This window comes from Manduca sexta, chromosome 27, assembly GCF_014839805.1.
Source record: "Manduca sexta isolate Smith_Timp_Sample1 chromosome 27, JHU_Msex_v1.0, whole genome shotgun sequence".
NCBI lineage: Eukaryota > Metazoa > Arthropoda > Insecta > Lepidoptera > Sphingidae > Manduca > Manduca sexta.
Window position 1 is genome coordinate 7651438 of NC_051141.1, and position 27144 is coordinate 7678581.

At 33.9% G+C, this 27144-nt stretch overlaps 1 protein-coding gene across 1 annotated transcript in view; it reads left to right on the plus strand.

Moving 5' to 3' along the window:
- Positions 1–1102: 1102 nt before the first annotated feature.
- LOC119190884 (glutamate receptor 1-like) overlaps positions 1103–27144 on the plus strand; it is a 45423-nt gene continuing 19381 nt past the window's right edge. Inside the window, exons 1-2 of the mRNA XM_037444138.1 lie at positions 1103–1205; positions 25443–25595. Of these exons, the coding sequence (XP_037300035.1) occupies positions 1103–1205; positions 25443–25595 (256 nt within the window). The remainder of the gene's footprint in view (positions 1206–25442; positions 25596–27144) is intronic.

Below are 27144 nucleotides of genomic sequence, written 5' to 3' on the forward strand. Positions count from 1 at the left end.
ATTTTTGGAGAGTCAATCATACATTGTTATAGAATATAAAATCGTAATAAGTGTTGTTTTTATGAAATCATTCAAATTTAGCAAGAATATTGTTACATCCCTATATTATTTACAAATATAAGTACCTACTTTATTTACAAAATATTGACGCGGATACAAATCAAATAAATGACCCTCGTCCCGCCTTTATAAGGCCCGGCGAAATTAGTTTTTCTATAGAGGAAATCTTGTTACAAAGCTAAGACCTTCGGATTCAGATTTGGCTTTTGGAATTCCCTATACCATTGGCCTTTTAAATTAACTTTAAATACAGTGATCACATTTTAAGCGATTTCATTCTAAAAGTACATATTACTTTGCAGATATTTTTTAGAATCAAATTACTCATTTTTATTTTAATGGTTTATAAAATTTACGGTAAAACCATATTAATGTTAGTTACGTAAAAGTTAATTTTAGGGGATAGCATGCTAAATATTATCGATATTTCATATAAAAAATATGTCGTGTGAAACTGGAGTTGAGGTAATGTAGAGAATTGTGGCTAATGCGTAAGGGAGATCAGAGGAGACCTTAAGGGCGGGGGTGGTTGTTGCGGGAGTTACCCCTTAGAAGGCCACCGACGCGCGCACTCGATAAGTACGAGCAAAACTTTCAACAATAATACTATTATAAAAAAAAACACTGAAACAAACACTTAAATAATTTTGTTAACTAGTTCTCCGATAGTGTATAACTTTTCCGCATCGCAGACAACGAGGGAATCACATTTTCATTTCATACTATTAAAAACTAATATTCCACTCGATGGTGGATGAAATAAAAATAACAATGCGTCAAGTAACGAAGTTAATTACGGTATTAACTATGTGGATATTACGATAAATGAATAAAGTGCGACGCGCGAGGCGGGGGTGAGAAAACTCCCCGCATCCCATGCCACGCTCACTCGGCATCAGTCGCCCCTAAGTCTCAGGTTTGCACGCAGCATACCGACACTGTATCGCTTATTTTTCGCACTAAATAAGCCGTAGAACACTTAAAAAAGAATGTAAATCCAGTGCACGTATCTCAGTAGGCAGGGTATTGATTATTTTGGAAAATGGCGTACAAAAAACGCCACGTTTCTGTGTTCACCAGCTTGTTGTTGTTACACGCAGCTTTACTGTCGGCGCAGCCTTTCCCCGTCGAGAAGATCGCTGTTGGTAAGTTATAATGCACGTGTTAATGTTATAAAGTAGAATTTTGTATTACTTTCTTTATATATTTTAACTATATTTTATTAGATATGCTTTATTTCTGTGTTATTCGATAAATTAAACAACAAGACGCGTAGTTGTAAACTTGTAACGCTTTGTTAATATTTAGTTGCATTTTCCGTTACCACGGTAAATCCTATAGTTATTTGTGTCATGGTTTCATCTCGCTTCAGCGCACCGTATCACCCATGCTCGCTGCGAAGCGAATCGATTTTCTCTTTTCAGCAAACTATGCCTGACTCTTTCACTCGCCGTTAGACGTGACATTAGCGGAGGTCAAACAATTTCAGGCGCCGTTTAAATTATGTTTTTAATTTGTTTGTTAATAAAAAGCTCATGTCTAGCCACATAGCTACATTAATATTTAAAAATTGTATCAAAAGGAATAGTTTTGGACGGAAATATTAGGCTACTATAATTATATTTAGTGAACATCCAATAGATTTTCTGTTATAGTAAAGTACAAAACCACATTTGAGTCAACAAGTAATTCAACTTTAACTACTTACTAGTTACCAATAGTGAAGTCGGTGATAGTTTTTGAATATTTGTTCATGTTTTTCTGTAGGTTAGGTAGCAATTTTATTTAGGATTTAGATATTTTTACATAAGTACGTATGTATGTAAGAATATCCAACGCAATGCAATAATAGATTTAACGCAAAAACACCACTGAAAAAGTCACGGGAGAGCTAATTCACAATTTCGTTTACTTAGACGGCATACTTATTTCAGTTATTTTGGTTGAAAAACAAACTACTGAACTGATTCTGATTAAAATACTATGGGCAAGACTGAAGTCACCTTCCAAATAAAAAAAATACAATCTGTTAACAAAGAAGTACAAAAAATATAAAAACACAAAACAAGCGTCTTTTTTATGAAGTCGGTTAAAATCAATATAAAGTAACTACCGCCTCTGTGGTAACCTTTTCATGTATTCTAAGAAATTTGAAAGCTTTCGCGATATAGAATCATTTTCAACTAGCGAAGTTAATTAATGTTTTGAGTTCCTAATTTATTAATATTCTTATATAAATTCTCGTTTGAAAGTTAACTTCAATAAAGTCCGAACATAATATCTGTCTTAGCTAGAAAGTTGTGTCGCAGCAATCAAACGCCAATTAAGCTATGTCGATGCAGTATAACATATTTTTTATACTACGTACTACGTTACGTCATAGCAAAACCTTTGGAAACGAGTTAGACCTGTAGCCGCGGCATGTGCGACTTGCAGTCCACCTTGAAATAGAAAAGGCTGTGACAGCTGGTAACAACTCGATCGACCGCAGTCGCAAGCTGTCAGTCTGCGGCTCTTTTTACCTTTAAAAGTAACATATTCATCCTACTTGCAGTATTTTTAATGCATTTTATATCTTTTTTTATTTTGAAAATGTTTAAAAACATAAATGAGCATAACACATTATAAAACAAAGTCGCTTCGACGATTTCGCGGCTGGCGCTGCATCACGCATGTAGCACCGGTGCGAATCTGCTCGGATTTATGCTATCGCGCGATAGTTTGCGTTTTGCCATATCCAAAAGAAATTAATTTAAATTTCGTGTTGTAAAATGCAATTGTAATCTGGTTGAAATTTTACAGGTAATTGATATGTTTATTTTGATAAGGATTAATAATGTATCCGTCTACATAGCTCTTCAACTACCAAATTATATGGGGCCATTTCTTAGATTAAAATGGGTGTAATAAGCTATTCATAAATTATAGATACATACCATTATGAATTTTCGGTAGACTTATAAAAGAGGTACAATTCAACTAACTATTATACTCTTAAATCTTAAAGAGACAAGGCAACATTTTCAATGAATGCTTCCAGGCGGCTTGATGTTTTGCTATATCTTCAAAAATCGTCTTCATATTTATACAATACATTAATAATTTTATAATTTATACAAAAATGAATCACTCCGTCCGTGGACAGACAATCGCGGCGTGGAGACGTTTTTTTTTTATTATATAATGGTTATATTTTGCGATATATCATTGCGTTTCAATATTTTCAAGTTCTGGGAACTGACATAATAAATAATTAAAAATAGCCATGAATCGGAAGCTCAAAATAGGATTGTATTCGAATAATAATATCATACCGTTCCTGTAGGGAATGATAGGGATATTCGGAATCGATTTGAATTTCATTGTTATAATTCCGAATGTAATGTGAGTTAGTTTGAATTAATAATACCAGATTTTCTTTATATTGCCTTTTACTGTTAATGTACTTTTCCTGGATGTTCGGGATATTCTTTGTGAAAAATGAAGCATTATCAGTTATTTTTCTCATTATAGTAAATTCGTCTTTTTTTATTTACATACGCGGTATTTTATTTGTATATAATTATTGATCCAGCACTACCAATGCGTGTAAACAGAGTATAGTCAGATGGCAATTCGAAATTTACTGACATTGGTAGAGAGGTCGAAGATGAACCATTTAGACGCTTTTTTATACACATGCTCTTAATCACGTGGATAGGCAGAAGTGAGAATATGTTTGGCTAGCAAGATGTCTCGTTCTCACTCCATTAGCTTTTATCTGCGACACCAAATGAAAACTTTAGTGTGCCTCATGTGTGTTATACTTCAACTGTACCTTTTTTTTTGGTTTCGCGGAGAAGGTTCCTTATTACTACCGCCCAGCCTTGGTGGGGGGCGACTGAGCGGTTATGCTGGGGTGGGTTCTGTTTTGAATTATTAAACATTTATAATTACGAAATCGAGCAAGATTTGTTAAACAAAAAAAATGTGAAAAAAAGATGGTGACAAAACAATTTGTACAAATACATTATTCCAACATTGGTCATTTTCACAACATTGATAACTTCTACAAGGTTTATTGTGATGTTTTATACCTCTTTAGCAAGTTGGATAAATATAAAAAAATCTTTTTAGCATGTTTTGCATGTTAGATAACTGGGAGGTTTTCTGAAATAAATAGCCGCTTTTGTCAAAAAGTGGAATTTCAAACCTATCGCAGCATTTCATTTCATTTTATTATTTATTGTGGAAGCCTAGAATATTAAATATTAGAAAACAAAAAAGTAACAATCTCCTTTAGCTGCATTTTAATTCTTGAATTTGAATTTCTATTGGTCTGATATATGCTTTGTATTAATATTGAATAAACCACAAATAGTTCAAATTCTATTGAGTTCCGGATAGTGATTATTAGGACAAAATGGATTGCTTTTCATCCATTCTATAAGCTGTTCATAGGAGCACGTCATATTTCCAATCACTCCGATTAGTTATTAGATCAATGGCAACTCGGTGGCATTGCGGTATTTCCATTTGTAATGTAATTAAATGAAGTACTTTGCTAAACAAGAGCACCCCAATTTGTCCAAATCGTTACGTGGATGTTAGTTTTGGAAATTTAATTATTGTTGGTTCTTTATGTAATTGATTTATGAAAATTTTACAAATAAAAAACTTCGTAAGCTACGTAAACTTTTTGCGATTTATAGTCTACGTGGAAGTAACAATAAATTATTTACACACGCACAACACACACGCTTTTTTCCAGAAGAGGTAGGCAGAGGTGCAACCAGGGCATTTACCTTGCACACGTATATCTGTCCCATGATGTGATAGGGGCCGAGCCTATATCGAGCACAAATTTCACACTCTGGGGTGACATTTTGTAGAAAAACCCAATAACACTTTGCCCGACCACGGATTCGAACCCGGTATCTCACAGCGTTGACATGCCACCATAACCTTACCGAGGCAGTTATAATAAAAAGTTATTTAACTTATAACAATAAATAATTTATGTCATAAAAACTCACAAATTTACGCTTAAATAATATGTTAAGGTCACGTTTTATCTTTCAAAGTCGATTCCAATTAAGACCTCGTTTAATTTATAGATAATTATAAAACTGTGAAAATATCTTTTTTTTTAAAGCTAATGTAAGCTTTTATATGTTAATGGTGTGAATGAAAAGTAATACTCAATCACTTTATCCGGTGAGCTATGTTTGAATAGAGAATTTATAGATGGAAATTACTTTTTAAAATAACCGCTGAGTAAAACATTTTACGAGATGTAACCGAACTGCTCCGTCTACCGAAATCTCTCCAATATTAATATAAAATAAAATACTATATTCTTTAGAAATATCTTGATGTTTCTGTGTAGTTTGTATTGCTTTATTATTTGAAACTTGTGGTTTAAATTTTTTTTCACAATTTTACGCCAAATTTGCTCAAAATCATGCTTGTTATAAATAGCGATTATAATTAATACTTTATTTGATTTCTGGCATCTATTTATATAATTCAGATATCCGATTAGGTGGAAGTAATTCCCGGATCCAATTTTCATTATTTGCACTATCTGTGCCCGAAACTGTATCTACGTAGATCTATTATTAAATTACGCAAATCACCGTTGCCAATTTTAGCCTGTTATTTAAATGTTTACTTTAACTTCATGTTTAACTTATCCCCCATTTAGACTATTGGTTTATAATTCGTCCACGAATATAACTATAATTTATGAATAATGAATAGCTAAATTAGGAGTTATACGCAAGACGATTGTGGGGACGTCATTGTCACACAGCGGTGCGGCGGTGACGGCTTAAGGCTATAAGAATAGGGGACCGGCCTGTGTTAGATTTTGTACATTATTCTATATGTTATGGTTGATAATACGAAAAAGAAACCCTCCTGCGAAAACTGCTTTAAAATTGGTTAAAAAATGAGCCAGTAATTAATATTTCAAATATTACTACGTGCTGAAGTGGGCGCGAAGTGGGGATATCGCTTCATCTCTTTCTTTCGCACGCGTCGTAATGCCCGATGACGTCACACGTGGGTATTGCGCCTCTTTTCTGTTTCTTGTTACTTACCCCTTCTATCGAAGTTAAAAGACTTATAACTTGTTGATTTTTTACCGGATTTAAATAATTCTTTCTGTGTTATAATTTATATAACGTAAATATTTGATAATAATAAAAAACAAAAATGAGTCCGGTCCCCTATTCTTCCTAAAAATTTTTTTTTGATTTTGTAGGTTGATTTTGATGAAATTAACTCTATATGTTATTAACAATAAAGATCAGTAATATATTTCAGTAATTAAATTTTGATGACAATGAGTAGTTTTTGCGTGATACGCTAGAGAACAGACCGTTCAGGTCTCCGTACTGTTTAAATACGTATGTAACGTACGTGTGAATAATTATTAGGATATCAGTACCATATTTGAGCTCTAAAAGTTATTATCTAATGGAAATAAGGAGTTGTCTTATTATAAATGTTCGGGTGACAAGAAGTCACAACGTCCTGTGTATTCTTAGTCCTTAGATATTTATATAATAATAACATATTTACAACAAATATGATAATATTAAAATTAAAGATCTATAAAAGAGTAAAAAAAAATCTCCTATTTATCTCTTATTTATATATCTGTAAAATGAAAAAGTACTACTCTTATAATAAGCGCAAAATGTTCTTCCAGAAAAGGCTCGATTAGATAAATCGTGAAACGTATAACTGCACGTTCCTGTTGTGCCTATTGGGAAAATCAAATACCAAATGAAACATTGCACGCGCGGCGGTAACCTATAGAATATTAAAATACGCTCAGGTTTTAATCCATATAAATTACAGTATTGTTTCACATTATGTAACGAGGAGCCATTATCCCGCGGGCCGATCTGTGAATGTATCAATTGGATGAGATTTTTAAATGCAGCCATTTCAGTTGACCACCATAATGCATATATGTCAACGTATTTAAGCGGAACTAAGACTTATCTAGCCAGAAATTGTTAGTTTATAATATAATAATTTCGGGCTATTGTCTTATGGAAAATAGACCGGCCTTTACAAAAAAATTGTCAACACTCTCCAGGTGCGGACGGGTAAACTTGGGCATGCGGACGACAAATTACTCGAAGACCAATGATCTCAGATCAGTTCGGTCAGTATCAGCACGGTTCAGTCAGACTCAACCGTCCTTACTCTACCTAATATATATGCGGTCAACATTCAACATGTAACAAGTATGTTTGTAATTAAAAATTTCAACTATTCGTGTCTGCTCGAGTGGGCGCAGTCAGTTGGCTATTCCAAAAAAAAATTACCGTACTTCCAAATATCGTTTCTATAGAGTAGTATGTTTTAAATATAGGAAAACGGAGCTCTATTGTAACATTTATTTATCATGTTTGAGTTCGGGAAATTCTGTTTTATTATTTATTGTTTAAATTCTTCAGACAATATCATCCACCTACACATTATAAAAAGTACTTGTACTTACCTGATGCTATATAAAACCTTGTACCTAATTTATAAAATATTCAAAGGATGGCGGAAAATGGAAAAGAACCTAAATGTGAAGACAATTTCATGTATATTATTTCTGTTTTTGTCAGGGTATCAATGAAACAATTATTGGCTTTCTCCTAGAGGATACAGTCTTTAAAATATTCATTAGTAATGCTTGAAACCACCTAATATATTAAAATCCATAATATTAACAGGGTTGGCCAATATTTGTATTACTTGTAATTAACATACTATTACACTATCGAAATTATACATACTTGGTATTTGTATTTCAATTAGTTTCTGAAAATGTAATTGGTATTTAAAATATCCGACGCTAACGCATTTTGTAGTTCGCACTATAAATCCTTGCGGTTTCAAAATATATTTTAACATAAATGCATTTGTCAATCGTATTAATGGTGTGTTCCGCGGATAAATGATTCATTCCTCAACAAGAAGCTGTTTGTTTGACAGTACCTACGTTTAAAAATGTGTTCATGAAAGGAAGTTCTTCTTTTACTGATTAATAGGCTGGGCTGGATTAGTTCTATTTACATTAACATCTGACTGTATTTTGTAATTTGTATTGCGTATTTTAAATACCTATATAGTAATTGTTTTTTGTATTTTAATTAAAACATGGGATGTATTTTGCCCACTCATATACACACTTACGCCTTTTATTCTCGAAGTGTTAGGCAGAGTCGCAACTAGTGTACCCACTTTCCGTCGAGTGAATTCCGTATCAGGTCACAGGAGGTGAACCTAACGTCATATTGAGAGCAAATATCAGACTCTGGGCTGATACTGAGTAGGAAAACTCAACATCCCTGTCCCAGAGATCGAACCCAAGGACGCAGCACTGCAGTCGTATAATAATATAACTACACCACGGAGGCAGACAGGTCGTAAAATAGCACTCGTTCATTACCATTTATTTAATAGCGTAGATTAGTATGATATTTGTATTTGGCCGGCTTAAACACTTATGTGACGAAAAGCATTAACTCAGAACTTTTGAAATAGACCCTTAAAAACCGACACAACCATGCCAATAACAGATATAAGATGGAAAATAAAATTCCTAATCGGCTCTATGTAATACTCGACCGTACATTTCACTGCAGGGTACCGCACGTCAGGTTATAGCCGTCGGATTTTGGGTCCATTACCCACGCTCGCCCAAGCCTGATTCCGGTCAGTCGACCGATCGATTTCAGTGGTAGACGATAACCTAAAGTTTTGCGGCTCCCCATAAGATTACTTTATTGGGCCATGTTACCACTGCATGCATTTCATTTTCGATGTGTTTGACACCTAAATTCGACAGTATGTAGTAGTAGTACGTAAGTGAATTTGAATTAATTCTACTGGACTCTGCAATCGAGTTACTTGTTTCAGTGATTTCCTAATGCGTATGTTTTAACTTTGATTTTAACTAGTTTAATAAAGTATAACATGTATGTGGGAGATAGAATTACGATTTTCGGTAGTGCTTTCAACCATACTGAGAAACTGCGGGCTGATTGAATTTGCAAGATCCAATAAAACTCCCTTAAATATTTAAGTGCGAGTTGAAAGCTTTTGTATAAATCTGGATACGGCCGTGTATCGTAAAGTTCTTTAGTTGGTTAATCCAATAGAAATACCATTATAGGAAAAGTCTGTATTTTGTGTGGGCGACGCTTTCATTTTTTATCTGACAAAGGGCTCGGCTGATAGCTTTAACTGTTATATTTCGGAACGGGAGTCTTCCAATTAGTTTCGTGGAATAATGGAATATGAATCCATTTATATGAGGCACCTATGTGTCTATACACATACCTATGCCATACGTATGTATAGATATAAAATCTACAAACTCTTTCGATACAATATCGATGTGGGTATGTATGGTTTTTTTAGAGTAACCGTCCGTGCCGTCAACACCATGGACAACCTACGAATGGGACACTGAAATCCCCCGGCATAGCAACTGCTCGATGGAAAGCGGGGAAGAAAATGTGGGAAAGAATAGTGGGGCAGGTATGAGAACTTACTAGAATGGTTGGAGGAAAAGAGAGAGGCATGGTTTGTGGGCTTTTATAGGCCTTATGTGAATTTTGTGGTTAGGTATACTAAGGTATGTATGACTAGCGCCGAGACACATGTGCCCTGTGCGTAGACGTGCATTGGGAGAGCGAGCGCACAAGAATTGCCTCGGGCGGGGTGGGGAGATATCCCCACCTATACATATATATGTAACTATACATACGGGAATAACTATTATTCCCCTATACATATATATGTATAGTTATTTAAAGAAACATAATGGCATTATAAGTACCATATAAATGTTAAGTCTTTATACACAAGTTGCAGCTGTGGTTAAATTAGAGCTTAACTTATTGCATGTAACTTGTCATAAACTAAAACGTACTTAAGGTATGAAAATCAAGAAAACATAGCTCGTGGTATTATAATATGAAAATATAATCTTTGCTATATGTTTTAATTTTAGTAGTGAATAAATGCTAAGTGTACAAGGTTATTTTAACAATGCGTTAATAAAAATGAGTCCATATACTTATCTTGTTCAAAGCATTCCAATATAAGTGATTACTTATGTGTATGTTTGTTTATGAATACCTCTATATATAATTAGGATCGTTACGAGGATTGACCTTCATCACTTCTTCTGTAACAAATTTAATAAAAATATCAAGAATCTGCCCATGATCGCATACATGGCTTATATCGATGTAAGGTTAGGTAACAGAAACAAACTATTTATAGTTGCAACTATTTTGCTGACGCAGCATGATGCGGTGTGACGTACGGGGCCCTGATTCCCTGTCTCACATTATTTCGACAGTTCATAACAAGCACGTAGCGTACCGCGTCGCATTTAAGATAATATAAATTGGCATGAAACAGAAAAATTCGTAACAATATTTCCTAAAAACCTTTTTGTTACGTACATTTATTTTTAGACATACTCGTATAACGTTTATATAAATAATATATCTTTAATGTAACTACAACCATGGACTTAAAAACATAATTATTAATTATAATGGAAAGGAATCTCCATCTTTAATTTTATAACATAATAATTAAAAATAAATTTAATAAACGGTTCTATTACGTTTGCAGTGATTTTTCTTTACTATTACCATAATAAAACATCATTACATTATATTTTAATTTAAAATATTGAACAAATTCTTCAGAGTTTATTTATTATGTACCGTAACTGAAACCATAGCGGTGTCCCTAGCATTCGGCGAATACATCAGAAATTCACATTTGAATTTCATATTTTTGGCTGCATTGCAATGGTTGTAAATAAAAGCTCAAATTTCTTATTTGTTTTGCAAACTAAAATACCAATTCAATTTATATAAATTTTATAAAAAATAAATCATAATACTTTTTATTAATAGTAAAAATTAAATTAACACACATGCACAGCAAAATCACACTTTAAATCTTATAACTACCAATGCATGCATGTGCATGAGGATATGCAGGAAAATTACTTAAAGATCAAGATAAATGTCAAAATATGAAAAATCTATTAATTGTTAGGATTTTTTATCAGGATACAAAAAACCGGACAAGTTCAACTTGGACTTGCGCATTGAGATTTCCATACAAACTTGTAAGGTATCGCAGTATTTAAGTTCAAACTTGGCAAACTTAACTTTGCCGATCCATAGCTACGTTTATTGCACCAACGAAAAAAATAAGTTTGTAACAGTGAACTCGTTTTTGTTACAAGTACATATTTACGGTTTCTAAAATGAAGCTATAAAGCGACATTGCTTCCTATGAAACTTTATTAGTATAGGTCACCGATAAAACAGCAATTCTGAAATTATAGATAACTTTTTATGATAAAATTAACATCAAATCGCGTCGGGCGGAGTCCGGCTCAAATGCGACTGACAAGCGACTTTGTAGGACATCAAAAATTCGCCAATTAAACAAATTATACTTAATATAGCCAGGTATTGACGCCAAATATAAAAATATTTTTAAGGTTTTTAGTTTTTTGTTTAATATTTTGGCATGCGGTCATGCAAATTTGACAGATGTCCCCCGACCTCTGGTCACATAATGTCACACTTCGTTGATCCTCTCCCTCTCAGAACAATGACAAGCATAGAAGTAACACTATGACATTTGAGTGTACTCTGTCTTAGACAGCAAAAAATTTAATTGTGTTGCGATCCCTTCTGCCATCTTATCGATATCGACATAAACCGTTGCAAATTACTATTTTAGATAAAGGCTAAAAAAAAAGATCACGTACCAAAAGAAGTCTGGGTATATAAAAGCACTCGTTAAGAAGCTGTTAAATTACAATAAACTATAGAACTACCGGCTTTCTTCGAACTAAATTTTGTCCAATTTTCATTTGCTATTTACAGCAGTTTCTATGCCTTCCGAAATGTCATTCACACAAAAATGGTTTAGCATTTAAATTATTAAATTTAAAAAATGTTAGAAATATCGGAAGGAATGGAAACCGCTGTGAGTAACAAACGATGCACTTTTGTCTCATATCATCTTTGGGGAATCTGCAATGAAACACACTATGAAAATCAGATAGTTTCCTCGACCCCAGCCTTCGCGCACGGTTTCCAAATGACTTTTACCACTATACCACCGTATATTGAAAGTAAAAGGCAATTTATGCAAAATAGTAAGCTACAATATACTAACATCTATGTTATCGACAGAATATGCAGCACAACACTATTGAACACGACTACGTAAATTGGTAAAAATGAAAAAGACTTAATAATGACCGTAGGTATCGAATGGCCAACAGCAGATTATAATATGACTACAACATAATAAAGTAGGTATAATTAATAACACTTTTTGCACTTATGTACAGGGTTTAAGCAAATATATTAGGTTTTTTGTTTACTCACCAATGGAACCTGATGATTTCAGTTTCATTATCTTTACGAGAAGAAAGAGATTTACACCCCACAATAACGCAAGCCATTGCTTGTTCGTAGGGCTATATTTTACTTAAACAGCACTGTGTATTTATTAAAATTAACAACAAAAATATTACAAAACATGTAGCCACTTTTGAAAAGCACGCGCTGAATGTAACGTAACTAAATTGTGTGGGCGCATTTGTGACATTGTTTTGAGGTTGGCAAGTTGGAACATTTGACATTTTATTTGCTTTTTAATTCGGCATCATAAAGAGGACCAAAGGTACCATTTTGGTAATTTTAAAGTGTACGCTAGCCGACCTTAGCAACATAATATTTGTCTCGTTCTTTTCAACGGTTTGGCTTATTTGAAAAAATAGGATAAGTATATGAGGGTAATTTATATTCCTTCTATGCTTGTTCTTGTTCTGAGCTCTCCCTGCTCTTAACATGTGACGTTATGTATGGATGGCACGAATTGGCGGAATTGTCGTGTAACACACATTAAAAATATGACAACCATTACTTAAACTGGGCCCTCATTCTGTATGGTAGTGTGAACGCGTAACGCGGCCGTGTCATGTTATCTTCGAGAAATGTGCGTGGAATGGTATTCTGTAAGCCAAATTTCTATAGTACTAAACATGATGCGTTGTGTTACGTGCTTGTTACGCACTGTTATAATAACGTGCGAGATAGAGAATAAGGCCCCTGAAAGTTACAAAACATAAACAAAAAATCCGAAACAAACCCGTTAAGTATCGGAAATGGGATATTGCAAAATTGCTACAGATTTTCCGATTGTTAAGAAATAGAAATAGGTACGTCATGTCCAAAAACCACTTAAAACATAATTTATTAATCAGTCAAGTTGGCAGCTAATTTTAGAATCTACTTATTCAAGTTTCTATAAATTTATTTAAAATTATATTTCGCTGCGGTTGTGAAATTTATTGTTGACCGCTTTCGATAAGGAAATATGTAAAAAATTCGAATCACTTGAATTCTACAAAAAACGTACATGTGGGCAATATTAATATAGTTCTTCTATGACGGATATTGCTACCCTCTATCGGCTCACTAGTCAAAGGCAAGTTCACAAAATTGGTTCCGAAAATTATTCGAAAAAGATACAAACATTTTCATTTTACTTATGGAATTGGAAAGCCAACAAGTACACTACTTTTAACCTAAAATATATTACCCTAAACAATAAATTGATTAGACTAAATTTAATTAGATTGATAACTAGTTATTTTGTTAATATAAATAATAATTGAATCTGTTGCAGCATTTTTATTCCACTTATTTGTGAAATAAAATGGATTTTACAAGCCCCTTTGTTCACAGCCGGCAATGACTAGCGCAGGTGTATCGCAGTGTACGGAACCATGAAACGAACTATTCCAGAGGTAATTACGGCAAGTCTGTACCCGAATATTGCATCCCAGTTTAAAGCAATGCATTGAAAAATATCACCTGATACATCGTTGCTAAACTCTATTTCATATTGCAATTTGTTACCGAAATATTTGAAGTACGGTGACTAATGTTTCTGTCCCATTGATTAACGTGTGTTTATGTGACCTTATTTAAAAAAATACCCAAAAATAAACAAATATATTTCTTGTTACTCGTCAAACGATAGTACCTGCACGACTTGAATATACATAGCTCAACACAAACTCAATACCAGGAAATATTTGTGTTTATAAATGCAGTTCTGCAGAATAGATATTATATATAAATAACTATTAATAATTTAAATGGAAATAATTTTGTATGGTTTCGTTGTGTTCTGAGTAAAACAATGAAACCATAGGAAAACTATTTAATTTGATAATTTAACCAATTAGCAATATAATCATTTGTTGTGCCCGCGACCATTTTCACTGTGCTATGGACAGGGGTAGGCAAAATAAACGTTTTTTTTTTCTATTTTTTTTGAATGAAGCTTGCCGTTCGCCTGATGATAAGCGTTACAACCGCCCATACACAGCAGAAATACCATCCAACACCTTGAATTACAAAGTGTTGTTTGGTATTCCACTGCGATCGCCATCCGGAGATATGAGATGTTAAGTCTTATCATGCCCAGTAGTTACACAGGCTACAATGTCTTTCAAACCGGAACACAACAGTGACTACACACTGCTACTTGGCGGCAGAAATAGACATTGCGGTGGTACCTACCCAGGCCGACTCTTACATATAAGAGACCTACCAGCGATAAAACTGACTGACGTAGTTGTATAAGATATAAGTAAAAGATATAAGTTAAACGACAACTTCAACACAATATTATCATCTATTCTTACAATACGAGAGGTTAGAAATAATAATAATAATAGCAGGCAGATGTTCTTTTGTTCCCTAATGGTCCCTTGGGTATTTGGGTATTAATGAGAGTACAAAAAAAAGTATTATGAACCTTATAAACACACGTTCTGATGACGTTGCAATGGACATTGCTTAACATTGAATTTCTTAACATTTTCGCTTACAACTTTTTTATTTATAGTTCTACGACAAAAAGTTACTAGACCAAAGTTGTAGAGAATTTAATTTGCAACAAAAAATGTTTATATATTTTTTTTGTCAGATAAATAGTTTAAGAGATACATCGTTAAAACCATTTCAACCACTATTTTCAAGATGGCGGCCGTGGGACAAGGGTAGCGACCCTACAAACTTGGTTTTAGCTTTAGACTGACCCCCCCTACACTTCAAAAAAATAAAATTGCGTCCTCTAAAAAACGCAAGGTAAGGCCTAAAAAATGTAACATTTCAATGGACTAAATAGAATTACGTGAAACTTGTGAAATAAGTCCTAAACTTTGACGTATATTCTACCGAACGTATTATATATCGATGGTCCCAAATAATTGAACTTATTATGGACTTAGGTCACTATAACATTCTATGTTTTTATTGTGATGCCAATTGCCAGTATTGATTAAGGTTATAATAACTGTTTATTAAGTGCTTCTCTATTCTATAATATCCGCGATAAGGCTAAAAGTAAGGACAGTATAAAGATATTATTACTTTTCAAAATTAATAAGTTTCCGCAAGAATGTAAATATATTATAATGCATTTAAAAACCGTGAAATTGCGTCGTTTATATCTCGTACTTAATAATTTTTAAATCCGCGGGAAAGCTTTAGTGCCGAGGAAATTTTTCTCGGAACTATTTAAATTTTACATAATTCACAGAACAACACTTTATTACAGTAAAATATGGTCGTTATTTATATTGGTATTTCATACCACGCAATCGTTATATTATTCTATATTAAAAAAAGCGGCGATAGCCTAGTTGGTTGTTTAACGGACTGCCGAGACGAATGTCCGCAGGTTCAAATCCCAAGGGCACACATCTCTGACTTTTTTAAAAGTATGTGTATATCGTAAATTATCGTTGTTAAAACAGTGAATGAAACCATCCTGAGAAAACCTGCATACTTGAAAAGTTCTCTATAGGAATTTTTAAAGAGTCTACCAATTTGCACTAGGCCAGCGTGGTGGACGAATGACTAATCCCTCTCTGTAGTAGAGGAGCCCCGACCCCAACTGTGGGACAGTATAAAACACAGGGCTGATGTTATTTTATTTATTTTTGTTTCATTAGGGGGCGCCCATGAATTACGTGAGATGTTTAAGGTTGGGAGGGGGTCGAGTCAAATCTCATCTAATCTTACGTCGGAGAGAGGGGAGGTCTCGGCAAATATCACGCATTTTTTTTTCTGGTTGAAACAAAAATAAATTATACTATTTTGGTCCATTTAATCCAGATTGTACATGCTTAAGATTTAATCTTAAGCGTAATTGTAATACGATTAAGATCATTCACTAATCCGTTCGAAAGAAAACAATTTCATTCATACTTCGACGTTACACGTCTACTGACTGTCAAACCACCATATTTGTTTTATACCAAATAGCTCTATTTAATCTGAATTTATAGTACTGTTTAACTCTCAGCAATATTGATTACTAGTCTTAACTAGTCGTAAATAAAAGCACGAAGCAATTTTTTTTTTCATTTTACCATAACAATCCAACGCATTTACATAAGAAACCCACACTTTGAAAAATCTCACGTGAGATTGGGGGAGGGAGTTGAATAAAATCTCACGACATCTCACCAGTGTTAAAAATACACCTCACGTAATTGATGAACGCCCCCTGACGGGTATAATGATTTCTTGTTTACGCGAATGTTAGACATTGAAATTTACTATGTTTCGGATTTGCAGCCTTCATGGTCTAGGGAGCGACCATGAAGGCTGCAAAGTCTTCGAAACGTCGGGAGAAAACCAAAATAATTTAAACTGCGATAAAATCCGAAAAATAGTTTAATTTTAACATTACGAGTACTGAGGATAATAAGTTGATTACAATTCTGACTAAAATAATCTTGTAATTATGCAGGAGTAAAATGGCTAATGGCTTAATTTATAGAATATTATGTACACCGCATGAGTCGTGAACTGATTGGTTCAAGGCTCGATTCTCCCCTAAATCAATCTTTTCAATAATTATGAGTCATTTACTTTTTTATAAGATAAAAAAAAATGCCAGCCGCCAACAACTTGTAAAGCTAAGTATTAGTATTATTTTAACTACATATATAGTAGTATTTTAACTATGCTGTTATCGAAATTGTTTATTCCAAGAACAGACCTAACGCGCACGATACATAGCGATGAGCATATCATCTTTCCGCTGTGTTGGGTTTACATAAAACAACGACGCGAAAAGTTGGAACAATATTTGGAAAAAGTTTTTAACATTACCCGCCACCCAAGTTAGGTAGCTCGCGGTGCTCCGTTCGGATACCGGTTTTATTGTAGATATTGTTAGGGTCAACTTTGCCTTAGTCTGTTGTTTGCAGCGTGAAGGAGAATAAAATTGCACGAAATATTTTTATTTAAATCTCATCGCAATGTTATTTTACCGTTCGCTTACGTAATTTTGTGGTTACTGTTTACGCCTCGCATGCCATATAGATTTGGATAAATTTAAATACATATATAAACTTTGTACATAGTTCTTTATTCGGGGATAGCTGTGTTTGTAAACTGTGGCCGCAGTACGGAATGCTGATAATGAAGGTTCAATGTGAAATGATGATTTTCTACGCAATCAATCCGGAGTCTAAAAATTGCGCTCGATATGGCGATAGGATCGTCCCCTATCACATCGTGGGACGGAAAACACAGAGAGGAAAGTGGGTGCGCCAGTTGCACCTCTGGTTACCAATTCACGGATAAAATGCATTAGTGTGTGTATTTTCATAAGCATATAATATCAGTATGAATGTGAGTAGTTTATTAGCAATATAATTACTTAAATGAACACTCTAATTAATGTACCTATTAATATTAGTGTTCAATTTGCGTCCCGAAAGTGATTGGCAACAGATGAATAGATGCGAAATCCAGTGTTTTAGTAAAGGATTAATGGCAACATTAGCTAATGATGCTTTAGAGAGTTGCACAAAATGCAACTAAGTGTTATTCATATCAAAAGTTATAGAATTTGCTATAATTTGGTAGTCATATCCTAAATTTCTCATTACCGACAATACAAATGAATACTTCACTTAAATTACAAGACCGGTCAACCTGCTGCTATGGGAATTTGACGTACTTTATGTTACACAATATTGTGGTTACATCTATTCATACAGTTTATTTGTCTAGACTCTAGAATATTCTGTGGGACAGGACTCATGTAGTAATAATAATAATATCAGCCCTGTATTATATACTTGCCCACTTGCACACAATAAAATTATAGTGTACTAGAAAAATCCTATTTCAAAAAATAAACATTACAGCTGAGATAGAAAGAAAACAGATCTCCTCCGACGGTACATTAAGTGATACCCGATATTTGTTTCCCGTGAACGTGAACACAAGCCCTTCGCTGTAGAATTCACACGGCTCTCTATAATAACAACACGGAGATTGTTCCCGACTACTGAGAGTACGAAATACTAGTTTTTACTTGCGGAAAGGATTGTTTTAACCAAAAATCGTCATATTTTACGTACCAGCAAAACTACACATTTGTTTATAGGTTTTCCATTTGATTTATTTTTTTATTGTTTTGAATGACGAGGCGAGTTTATCTTTCGCCAGATGGCAAGTGAAGGGACCGCCCATATACAATGGGAACACCATCCAACACTTTGATTCTATAACTTATTATTTTTCTATTACTCTTAAGTTTTTCGATTACACCACTTGGTGAGGAGATTAAATAATTGTTTTAAAACTTTCTATAGTTCAATCTTCACACTAATTTAATTCAGTTTAGTTTTCCACTAACTCTTTGGTATTTATTAAAAAAAATCTCTAGCTGGTTGCAGGAGCAAAAAAAGGTCACCGAATTCAACGAAAGGCCTGCAGCACGTGAAACCCCTGTAAACGTAAAAAATATTCTAAGATGGGCAAAGACCAGTGTGTGCACTGCCCAAAGCAGCTACGCCCACATCTATTGACAAATCTATGAGTTAGAACTTACCAAATTCTGCAACTTGTAATGGTATCTGTGAGAGATGCGTTACTTATAATATTTATAACTTGATTGAGTTCTCATGTTTAATAAAATTAATTACCCTTATAAATCATGTTCATTTTGATTACTACAGTATAAGAGTTAATCTACTGCCCAATTATTGCGAAGTGGTTGTACGTGACTGGTCCTTGTAATGAGCATTTTAACATATTATTTATGTGAAATAAATTGTAATTATGTGAAGAATTCGCGTGTTAAGCCCCTGGCGCGCTTCCAATGCGCACCGCTCTTACTAACCATATAAAAGTTTAAAATTATCTCATACTCAATAAAGCTGCTTCAGAAAATATTATAGACCACAGCTTTTCGTTAGGAAAATATCATAACATGAAATAAATTGTGAAGTAGATTGAGGTTTTTTTTAAAGATAAATCCTTGAATATTCTAATTAGATTTATCTGTTGGTAATATGATTCATCAAGAAGTAATTATCACTGGGTACTCGTTTGCAGTTCAGACGAACGTGCGGAAGATTAATTTGTCATTATTTTTTGTAATACAGTATTATATTTTATTCGAGCGTCATCTCTATATAGAGCATAGTTGTACCGAAAGGGCTGATGCTAATTAATGTTGTGCATATAATAATGAACTGATTGTTAAATTGAAACTCGCAGAACGCCTGAGGTCAATTCTGCAACAACTACGAACCGCTGGGTTGATCTCATAGAATTACAAGCGCCATACTGTTGTACAAATAAAATGAAAAAGAAGTGAGTACATTCACAATACCATATCTAACAAGAAGCGGGTAAGTAAACGCAACGGCCCGGAGGCTTTATACAATATTTTACGTTTCACCAAAAGGACGAAGAGCTGGTCACAAAAAATAAAATGGCTTTTTATGTTAATTAAAACCTTGGTTACCATAAAATACAAAGCATAAAATAAAACTAAGAAATGGGATTCCCCTACGAAAATCAAAAAAAATAAGTATTATCTTATACGAAAACTTTAATCTTAGGTGGGTTTTGGGAGAATAGAGAGAAAACCTTAATTATTCCACCCGCACCTTTTTTTATATTTGTGTTTTCGCCAAGAAAGTGCCTTATGACTACCGCACCACCACGGGGTGGGAGGCGGGCGGGGATTGCGACTGAGCGGTCGTGTTGGGGTCACCGTGCCTTACGAATTCCAACCATACCTATAAATCAGAAATTACATTCAAGACGTTTATACCATATTGAATCATTACCTTAAATTGTTATTAATTTAAAAGTAACACAAGATATATTTTAAAACCTGTCACGCTTGACTACACTTTAGACTTAACCAATAATAAGAGTAAAAACAACCTACTTACATAAGTAATATCCAGTGTTCTATGTTGGAAGTATATTATTCACTACTAGATCAGAAAATGAAAGAAATGCGCAAAAGATTCTGGTCGAAAAATTCATAATGGCTAATGTTGAGATTGCCAAACGAACATCCCAAAAAATAGACCGTGGCATTCCGTGTCCATTAGCGGACGCCTTTTCTGACTTATCATAATGCACTCAGCTGGCATATGTCTATTTCCGATGTAAATTTTTCTTGTATAAGAAACAAACGTGATCTTTAAACTGTGATATATTTTTATATGTTACGTTTAGAAAGAAAAATGAGAAATTCTCAGTATTAGAGGAGGCCCGTGCCCAACAGTGGGACAGTATATAATACAGAGCTGATATTATATTATTATATGTTTAGATCTAGTGGAAACCAAACCCCGTTAAGTATTCTAATCTATCATTATAGTTTTAAGACAGGTAAACGATTTTTTAAAAAATATTTCCATATCTACCATTAAACAAGCCAAAAGTGGGTTCTACAGTATATATTTTTGTCAAAGGACCTAACTATTTAAACACACAGGTATTCTTACATGTCACTAATGAATATACCCAAAAAAAAATGATAACCAACAAAGTAAATACCAAAAATATCTAAATGTCTTCTAACGTGTGGGTATCCTTGTGCTAGCTTCTTGTTAGGCTTATCCGTCATTACGTTCGTTTTGCCTTTATGCTTGAAACTTGGCTCAGGATAGCCAAAAATACATGGTTGGCAAATTCCCGTAAAAAATAGATCATATTTTATATATGCACATTTCTGACGACATTCGAACAATGAAGACCCGTAGCGAAGGTTCCATATTTCTGCCGGCTTCCCTTCCTGTAGAATCATATTATTATTAGATTTGCAGATCTTATTTATGCATATTTGTACCTATATGTTGCGTCGGGTTCTTTTTTTTCCTTTTAGAAAATTTCACCTTTCGCCACTGCTGAATAGCCTCCTTAAATGGGCCTAACGATACTGTATATTGCAACGTAACTGTCTGTTGAAATTGATGTCAGCATGGATTCAACTTTGGATAATCGAAATAAATGTCACTCGAGTTAAAAAAAACTCATCTTGAGTCTTTAGGATTAAAATTTATATCTGCCATAGAACAAAAAAGCTCGGAATAGACTTGTCCCTCCTTCCCAAGATATTCGGAAATAGGCTTACGTTGTGTAGTTATTCGGTTCCCTTTTTTTTAAGTAGTATCAATATTTATCAAATAAAAGAAACCGCAGGAACATCCAAATACACTATACAAAAAAACAGGAATATTGGAAGAAAAATAAAACAAAAACATAAATAAAACATAGCAACAGAATTAAATTTAAAATAAAAGCAGCCGCGCGAATTCACGGTGCGTTTTGATGGGGGCGTGTTTCCATGCAAGTTTGTAAATACGCGCTGCTAGAGATGAAATATACTTGGAATTCAATATCAGACTTTCAAGGGCTCTCAATTACAAATATGGAAAAAGGATCGGATGTATGATGATGGTGGCAGTATGGAGTGGTTTAATCTTACTGCAGCGTTTATATATTTTTTTTTATAATAAATTACATTATACAATATTGAAAACCTATAATAAATCTATAATCAAATCAAGTCATGGCCATGTGACCTAAACGCAATCATAACTGACAAAACATTATTTATTTGTATTTAATTACATCCTCCTAATGAGTCAGGATTGATTCTCACACGTATGTGCTTAGATTTCGATTCAAGCACTCGGGCAAAATACATCCTTGGTAAAAGGGCGTGTCAGCACACAAATTGGACAGTCTAGAAATTGTAACAACTACATGCTGGACTCTGAGTCGCCCTTACACCTTCAGACACCAAAACAAGTGCGTGCAGCGCCCTGCATTGCCCTCACATTTTTAGAAATCGAAACAAGTGACTTCTAAGGCCCCGATTTGCACTTAGAAATTGTAAGGGCCCGGTACGTACTTATATCAATTTTGGCGCCGTTTGGCCGACATTTGATCCGGATAGAAGTCCGGTTTGCAAGTAAGCAACTAAACTCTACAGAAACAAATACAACGCACTTGGAACTGTTTCTCTTGCTCGACTATTATAAAATTAGAGGCGCTTAAAGGCCTGTTAATTTGAAAAATGAGTATGAAAATGGTGAGATTAAAGAAAAAAAATACCGGTCCAGTTTCAAATATGATATGAAAAAAATCACTAGTAAAATAAAGGCTCGTAGATTCACACCGGCTGTGTAAAATGAGAATAACTATCACTGTATTTTAAATATGCTAAAAGAAAGAAACGATGTTCCTTTTTCTGTTGTTGCATAAAGTTTCTTGACACTTTGCACTACTTGCGCTGAGACATCGTGGTAGCATTTTGCAGTTTTTTGTACTCTGACTTAATATTGTAAAATTACAGTGAACTTCAAAGATACATTACACAACAAAACTTTCTTTCTCATTTAATGAAACCTGATCACGTAAAGTGTAATTCCGATGACACCAATAGATTTAAAAAAAATAATGAAACTACGAACATAGCAAAATTCAATTCATGAACCTCAATCATACACAATGAATAAATATTTCACGGTACAAAAATATTAAACACAATGCAGTATGGTTAATCTACTAGAGCGTAGCAGTGGTTTTAAGACTGTTTAAAAAGCGATAGTTGCGATGTTTTGCAAATTACACGGTAGATTTAACTGGCACAACAATGAGCGCCATCAACTTGCATATTTGTTGGGAGTTGTTGCTTGCATAAATAAAAATATTACTTTTGCTATATTGTTACACCCGCTATTATTTTTTTTTATAAAATCCCCGCCACTACACCGCCTCCGCTCACCCCGGGCTTAGTACTTTTTACCGCTGAAAAGTTTCTTTTAATCTAATTTTAATGAAGTTACTGTCTCTCACCCAGGTAGGACACTTTGCAGTACAAACAAATCCTGTACCGTAAATACTGAATAAAAAGGATATTACGCAAAATTATTGCAGTTGTTTTAAATAATCTCTTAGAAATAAAACCTTCGCAATGTAAGGCACATCTGGGAGCAATTTATTTTTATAAGCCGATTTCGTGTTGGAAATTGCTTAGATCATCAGACGATGGTCAGTCATGGGACTATGGTTGTTTTGTTTTATTGATAACGTTAGATTAACGACATATAAGCTATTTGAATAAAAAAAAACACATTTTCTTTGAACTAATTGCCTATTCTGAATATAATTAGACATCTGTCTTTATTTTCGGTGTTGTGTTCATCACGAGGCTTGCAAGATACGAGTAAAACTATTTTATTATAATCAATCAGACTGTAACATCAAATTTAAAAATTAATATTCAATCAAGATTTTTCAGTTATTGCTTAATGCCAAAAAACTATTAGCAAGACACCATTGCTTTTCCAACAATACATAAACAACACGAAAAATAGTAAGTGTATTGTGAAATCTTTAAACGCCTCGGCGTAATACAGAAAGAAATGACGTTGCAAATGGAAGAAATATTGCTAGAAATGGAGCCTTAGAATGGCTCTTAGAACGTAATGTCCAACCGGCGCGGCGTGGCGGCGGGAGGGAAAAAAGACATAGTGATAGTATGGGACCACGTAAAGCATGGCGACGTTACGGGCTTAAAAGTATTAAAGGAGCCAGCGAGCTGTGGCTCTAGTTCAGATAAACGTTTTAGTCAGCACTCATAAATCAAGCAGATGACGCTCTCAGAATACTAGAACTCGCTTTTTCACTACGAGAATGGAGATATCGATGAATAGATTTCAATTGTTTCCAAAATATATTTTTAAGTGCTATTATTGGCGATTATAGACAATACACGATAAACCAGCTTTATTTAAAACTTTTTTAAATCCGATATGCATAGACATGAAGACTCTTAAGTCTTCAAAACATCAGAAGTAAAATTAAACATAAAAAACTTGTCAAATAGTTATTTTTTCAGTCTGTTATAGTATTTTGTGTTTTTATTTAGACGTCATACAACTCCAGACAATCCGTGGTATTGTATGAAATAAGTTATTACACTTGTATGCAAATACAGATATTGTGTTATCTAATCATTTGAAATTTGACAAGTTAAGGCGATTGAGTAAGTTTTGAATTCGACAGGTGACTTAATTATAACTAACTTATAGTTCGAATTCCATACGGCGTTTAAGAAGACTAATACATTATATTACGACTTAAATACGCATTTTTCAATATGCTATTAATTGACTCATGTATTTCCACCTTTCCACAGTACTTTTATAAACTACTTGTGAATACCAATATAATACCATTTATTATATTTAACTTATTAAGTTAATAATTAATAAACCTTGTAGGACCGTTGGGGGTTTTAGGTTCTTTTTGGCTAACTAGTAGCTTAACCAGTGGAATTTGTCAACTAGTGTATGTAATAATTAATATGAACAGCAAATATGTATAAACGGCTTTCATACATTCTAACCATTATTCTGAAATAAATTGACCTTTTAGAGACTACTCTTAACTAGATCAAAGAGTGGTCGAAATTCACGGTTAAGACTGTATATAATTTCGGCAATAATTATATATATGCAGTCTGTCGCACTGAATCTCATACAACTCGGTCAGTGAGAAACGTATCAATAAGCACTTTAAATTGAACTCTATGCAATCTGCATTAAGTACTGCTTCACTCTCAACGAGAGTCAAGGCACATTAATAATTAATCAGCACTACTAAGAACTCATTATACGGAATATAAATTTATAATTTTGAACTTCTACTATTAGTTCGGGAAGATTTTGATGTGTGTTGATCAATTTCTCATAATTTGGTTAATGGCATTAACATTTGGAACGGATCGGTGTGGATGTCGTATATTAACTAGAAAAGAGAATTCAGCAATGAGAATCGCAAGCAATACTTAGAACATGTTCTGTAGTGAAATTTATATCACATTACTTCTCATTTGCGCGTAAAACCTAATGTTTTTCATACTCTGTAATTTAGCATTACAAATAAGGTTTCTTGCTTTTGTTCCAGGTGCAATTTTCGACCAGAACACTGAAGAGATCCAGAATGTATTCAAATATGCGATGACAATGCACAATCAAAATATCAGCAGCCGAAGGTTGGAGCTGCAAGCCTATGTAGATGTCATTAATACGGCCGATGCATTCAAGCTTTCACGACTCAGTGAGTATTTATTGGAAACATTATTATGTTCCGGCTCGCTTATCTAGGGCATAAATGTGTTCGCCGCCATGCATCGTAAATGATAGTCGTCAGAAACTTTTAAGGCTTCATTTTAAAAAAGTGAAACCTATGTCTTCGTACACTAAGTATGGCAAGGCTGGGAACGAAAATAAATTTTCAATGCAGCTACACTATGAAATAACGCAATAAGCTGTTACGGTTAAACAAATCATTGACGTGACCAATTAATATTCGTGTGCCTATATAAATTGTAGCAATTTGTCGGCTTATTATTAAAGTAAAGCTAATGCACAGATTGCTATTAGCACACGTATCATGAATCCGTAGAGTATTGCGTTGTCAGCACCCTAATTTTCTATTCTTGCTAAGAAAATCCGATCTAAAGAACATATTTCGATTTGTTTCGTCTTTTGTTTTTGTTAAATTTCGGCAGCTAGCAACCAATACTAAACAAATTTACCTGAACAGAGTTTGTATGTTGGAATTAGGATAGTTTAACTCCCGGATAATGAAAAGTTCCTTGTAGGTAAACATAATTTGCACGAGGCGAAGGTAAATTTACAACTATAGTTTATACATATAATAAGATTGTAACAGGCCGATATCTCTACATTGTAAATATTAAAAATATGGGGGATTTTTATTAAAGCAACAGAAGTCAAAACAAGTTTTTTAGAATTATTTTCTGTCTTTTATATGCGCATCACGCAAAAACTTCTGTATGGAATTGAATGCATTTTCACCGATTTATTGCTAGAAGTCTAATAAAATAAAAGCTCCATTTTATTTAGGGAAACTATAAAGATTGATTTTTACCCCAGAAAAAAAATCATGTGGATGGAATCGCAAGCATTTGGTTTTTTATATAAATGACTAAATAATAATAATATTCATTGATGTTTCTATAGTTAGCTGAAGAAGTGACCCAAAACAACGTCTTGTGTCATGTAGTATGGCAGCCACAAGGCAAACAAATAAGATCTTCACATCGCAATGGTTCTATGATGCGCAATTATTTTATTTTTCAATACACTATCTTAGAAGGCGCAGTTTGATTTTGTTCGCAATTTTATTGTTCTACGTGTAATGAATCGATAGCTACACACAAATATAATTCCTATACCTCACCAGGGGCTGAATGGTTTTATACAATTATTCGTCTTATATATTAACACAAACGTGACAGGAATACAATTCAGCTTCTATTCAAATAGTGAAGGCCTTTGAAATAAAGTTAAGTTTACAAGATTGCCACAGTCTCAAGAGTGAGGAGAATCTTTAAGACAAGTGTCATCAGCGCTTCACGTGATCAGAATGTAGACTAGCTCTCAACTGATCGATACTCGGAAACCGCCTGGAGGATAGGTTCCCAGAGGCATTTTATTATATTCCGTACAGTAAACATCCTCACATGCACTGTAAATGAAACTCCTAGCCAAACACAATATATTACGTAATACGTATGCAAGATAACTTTTACGCGCTCAGTTGAGTTGACGCTCAATGAAAGATACATTTTGCGTCAAGC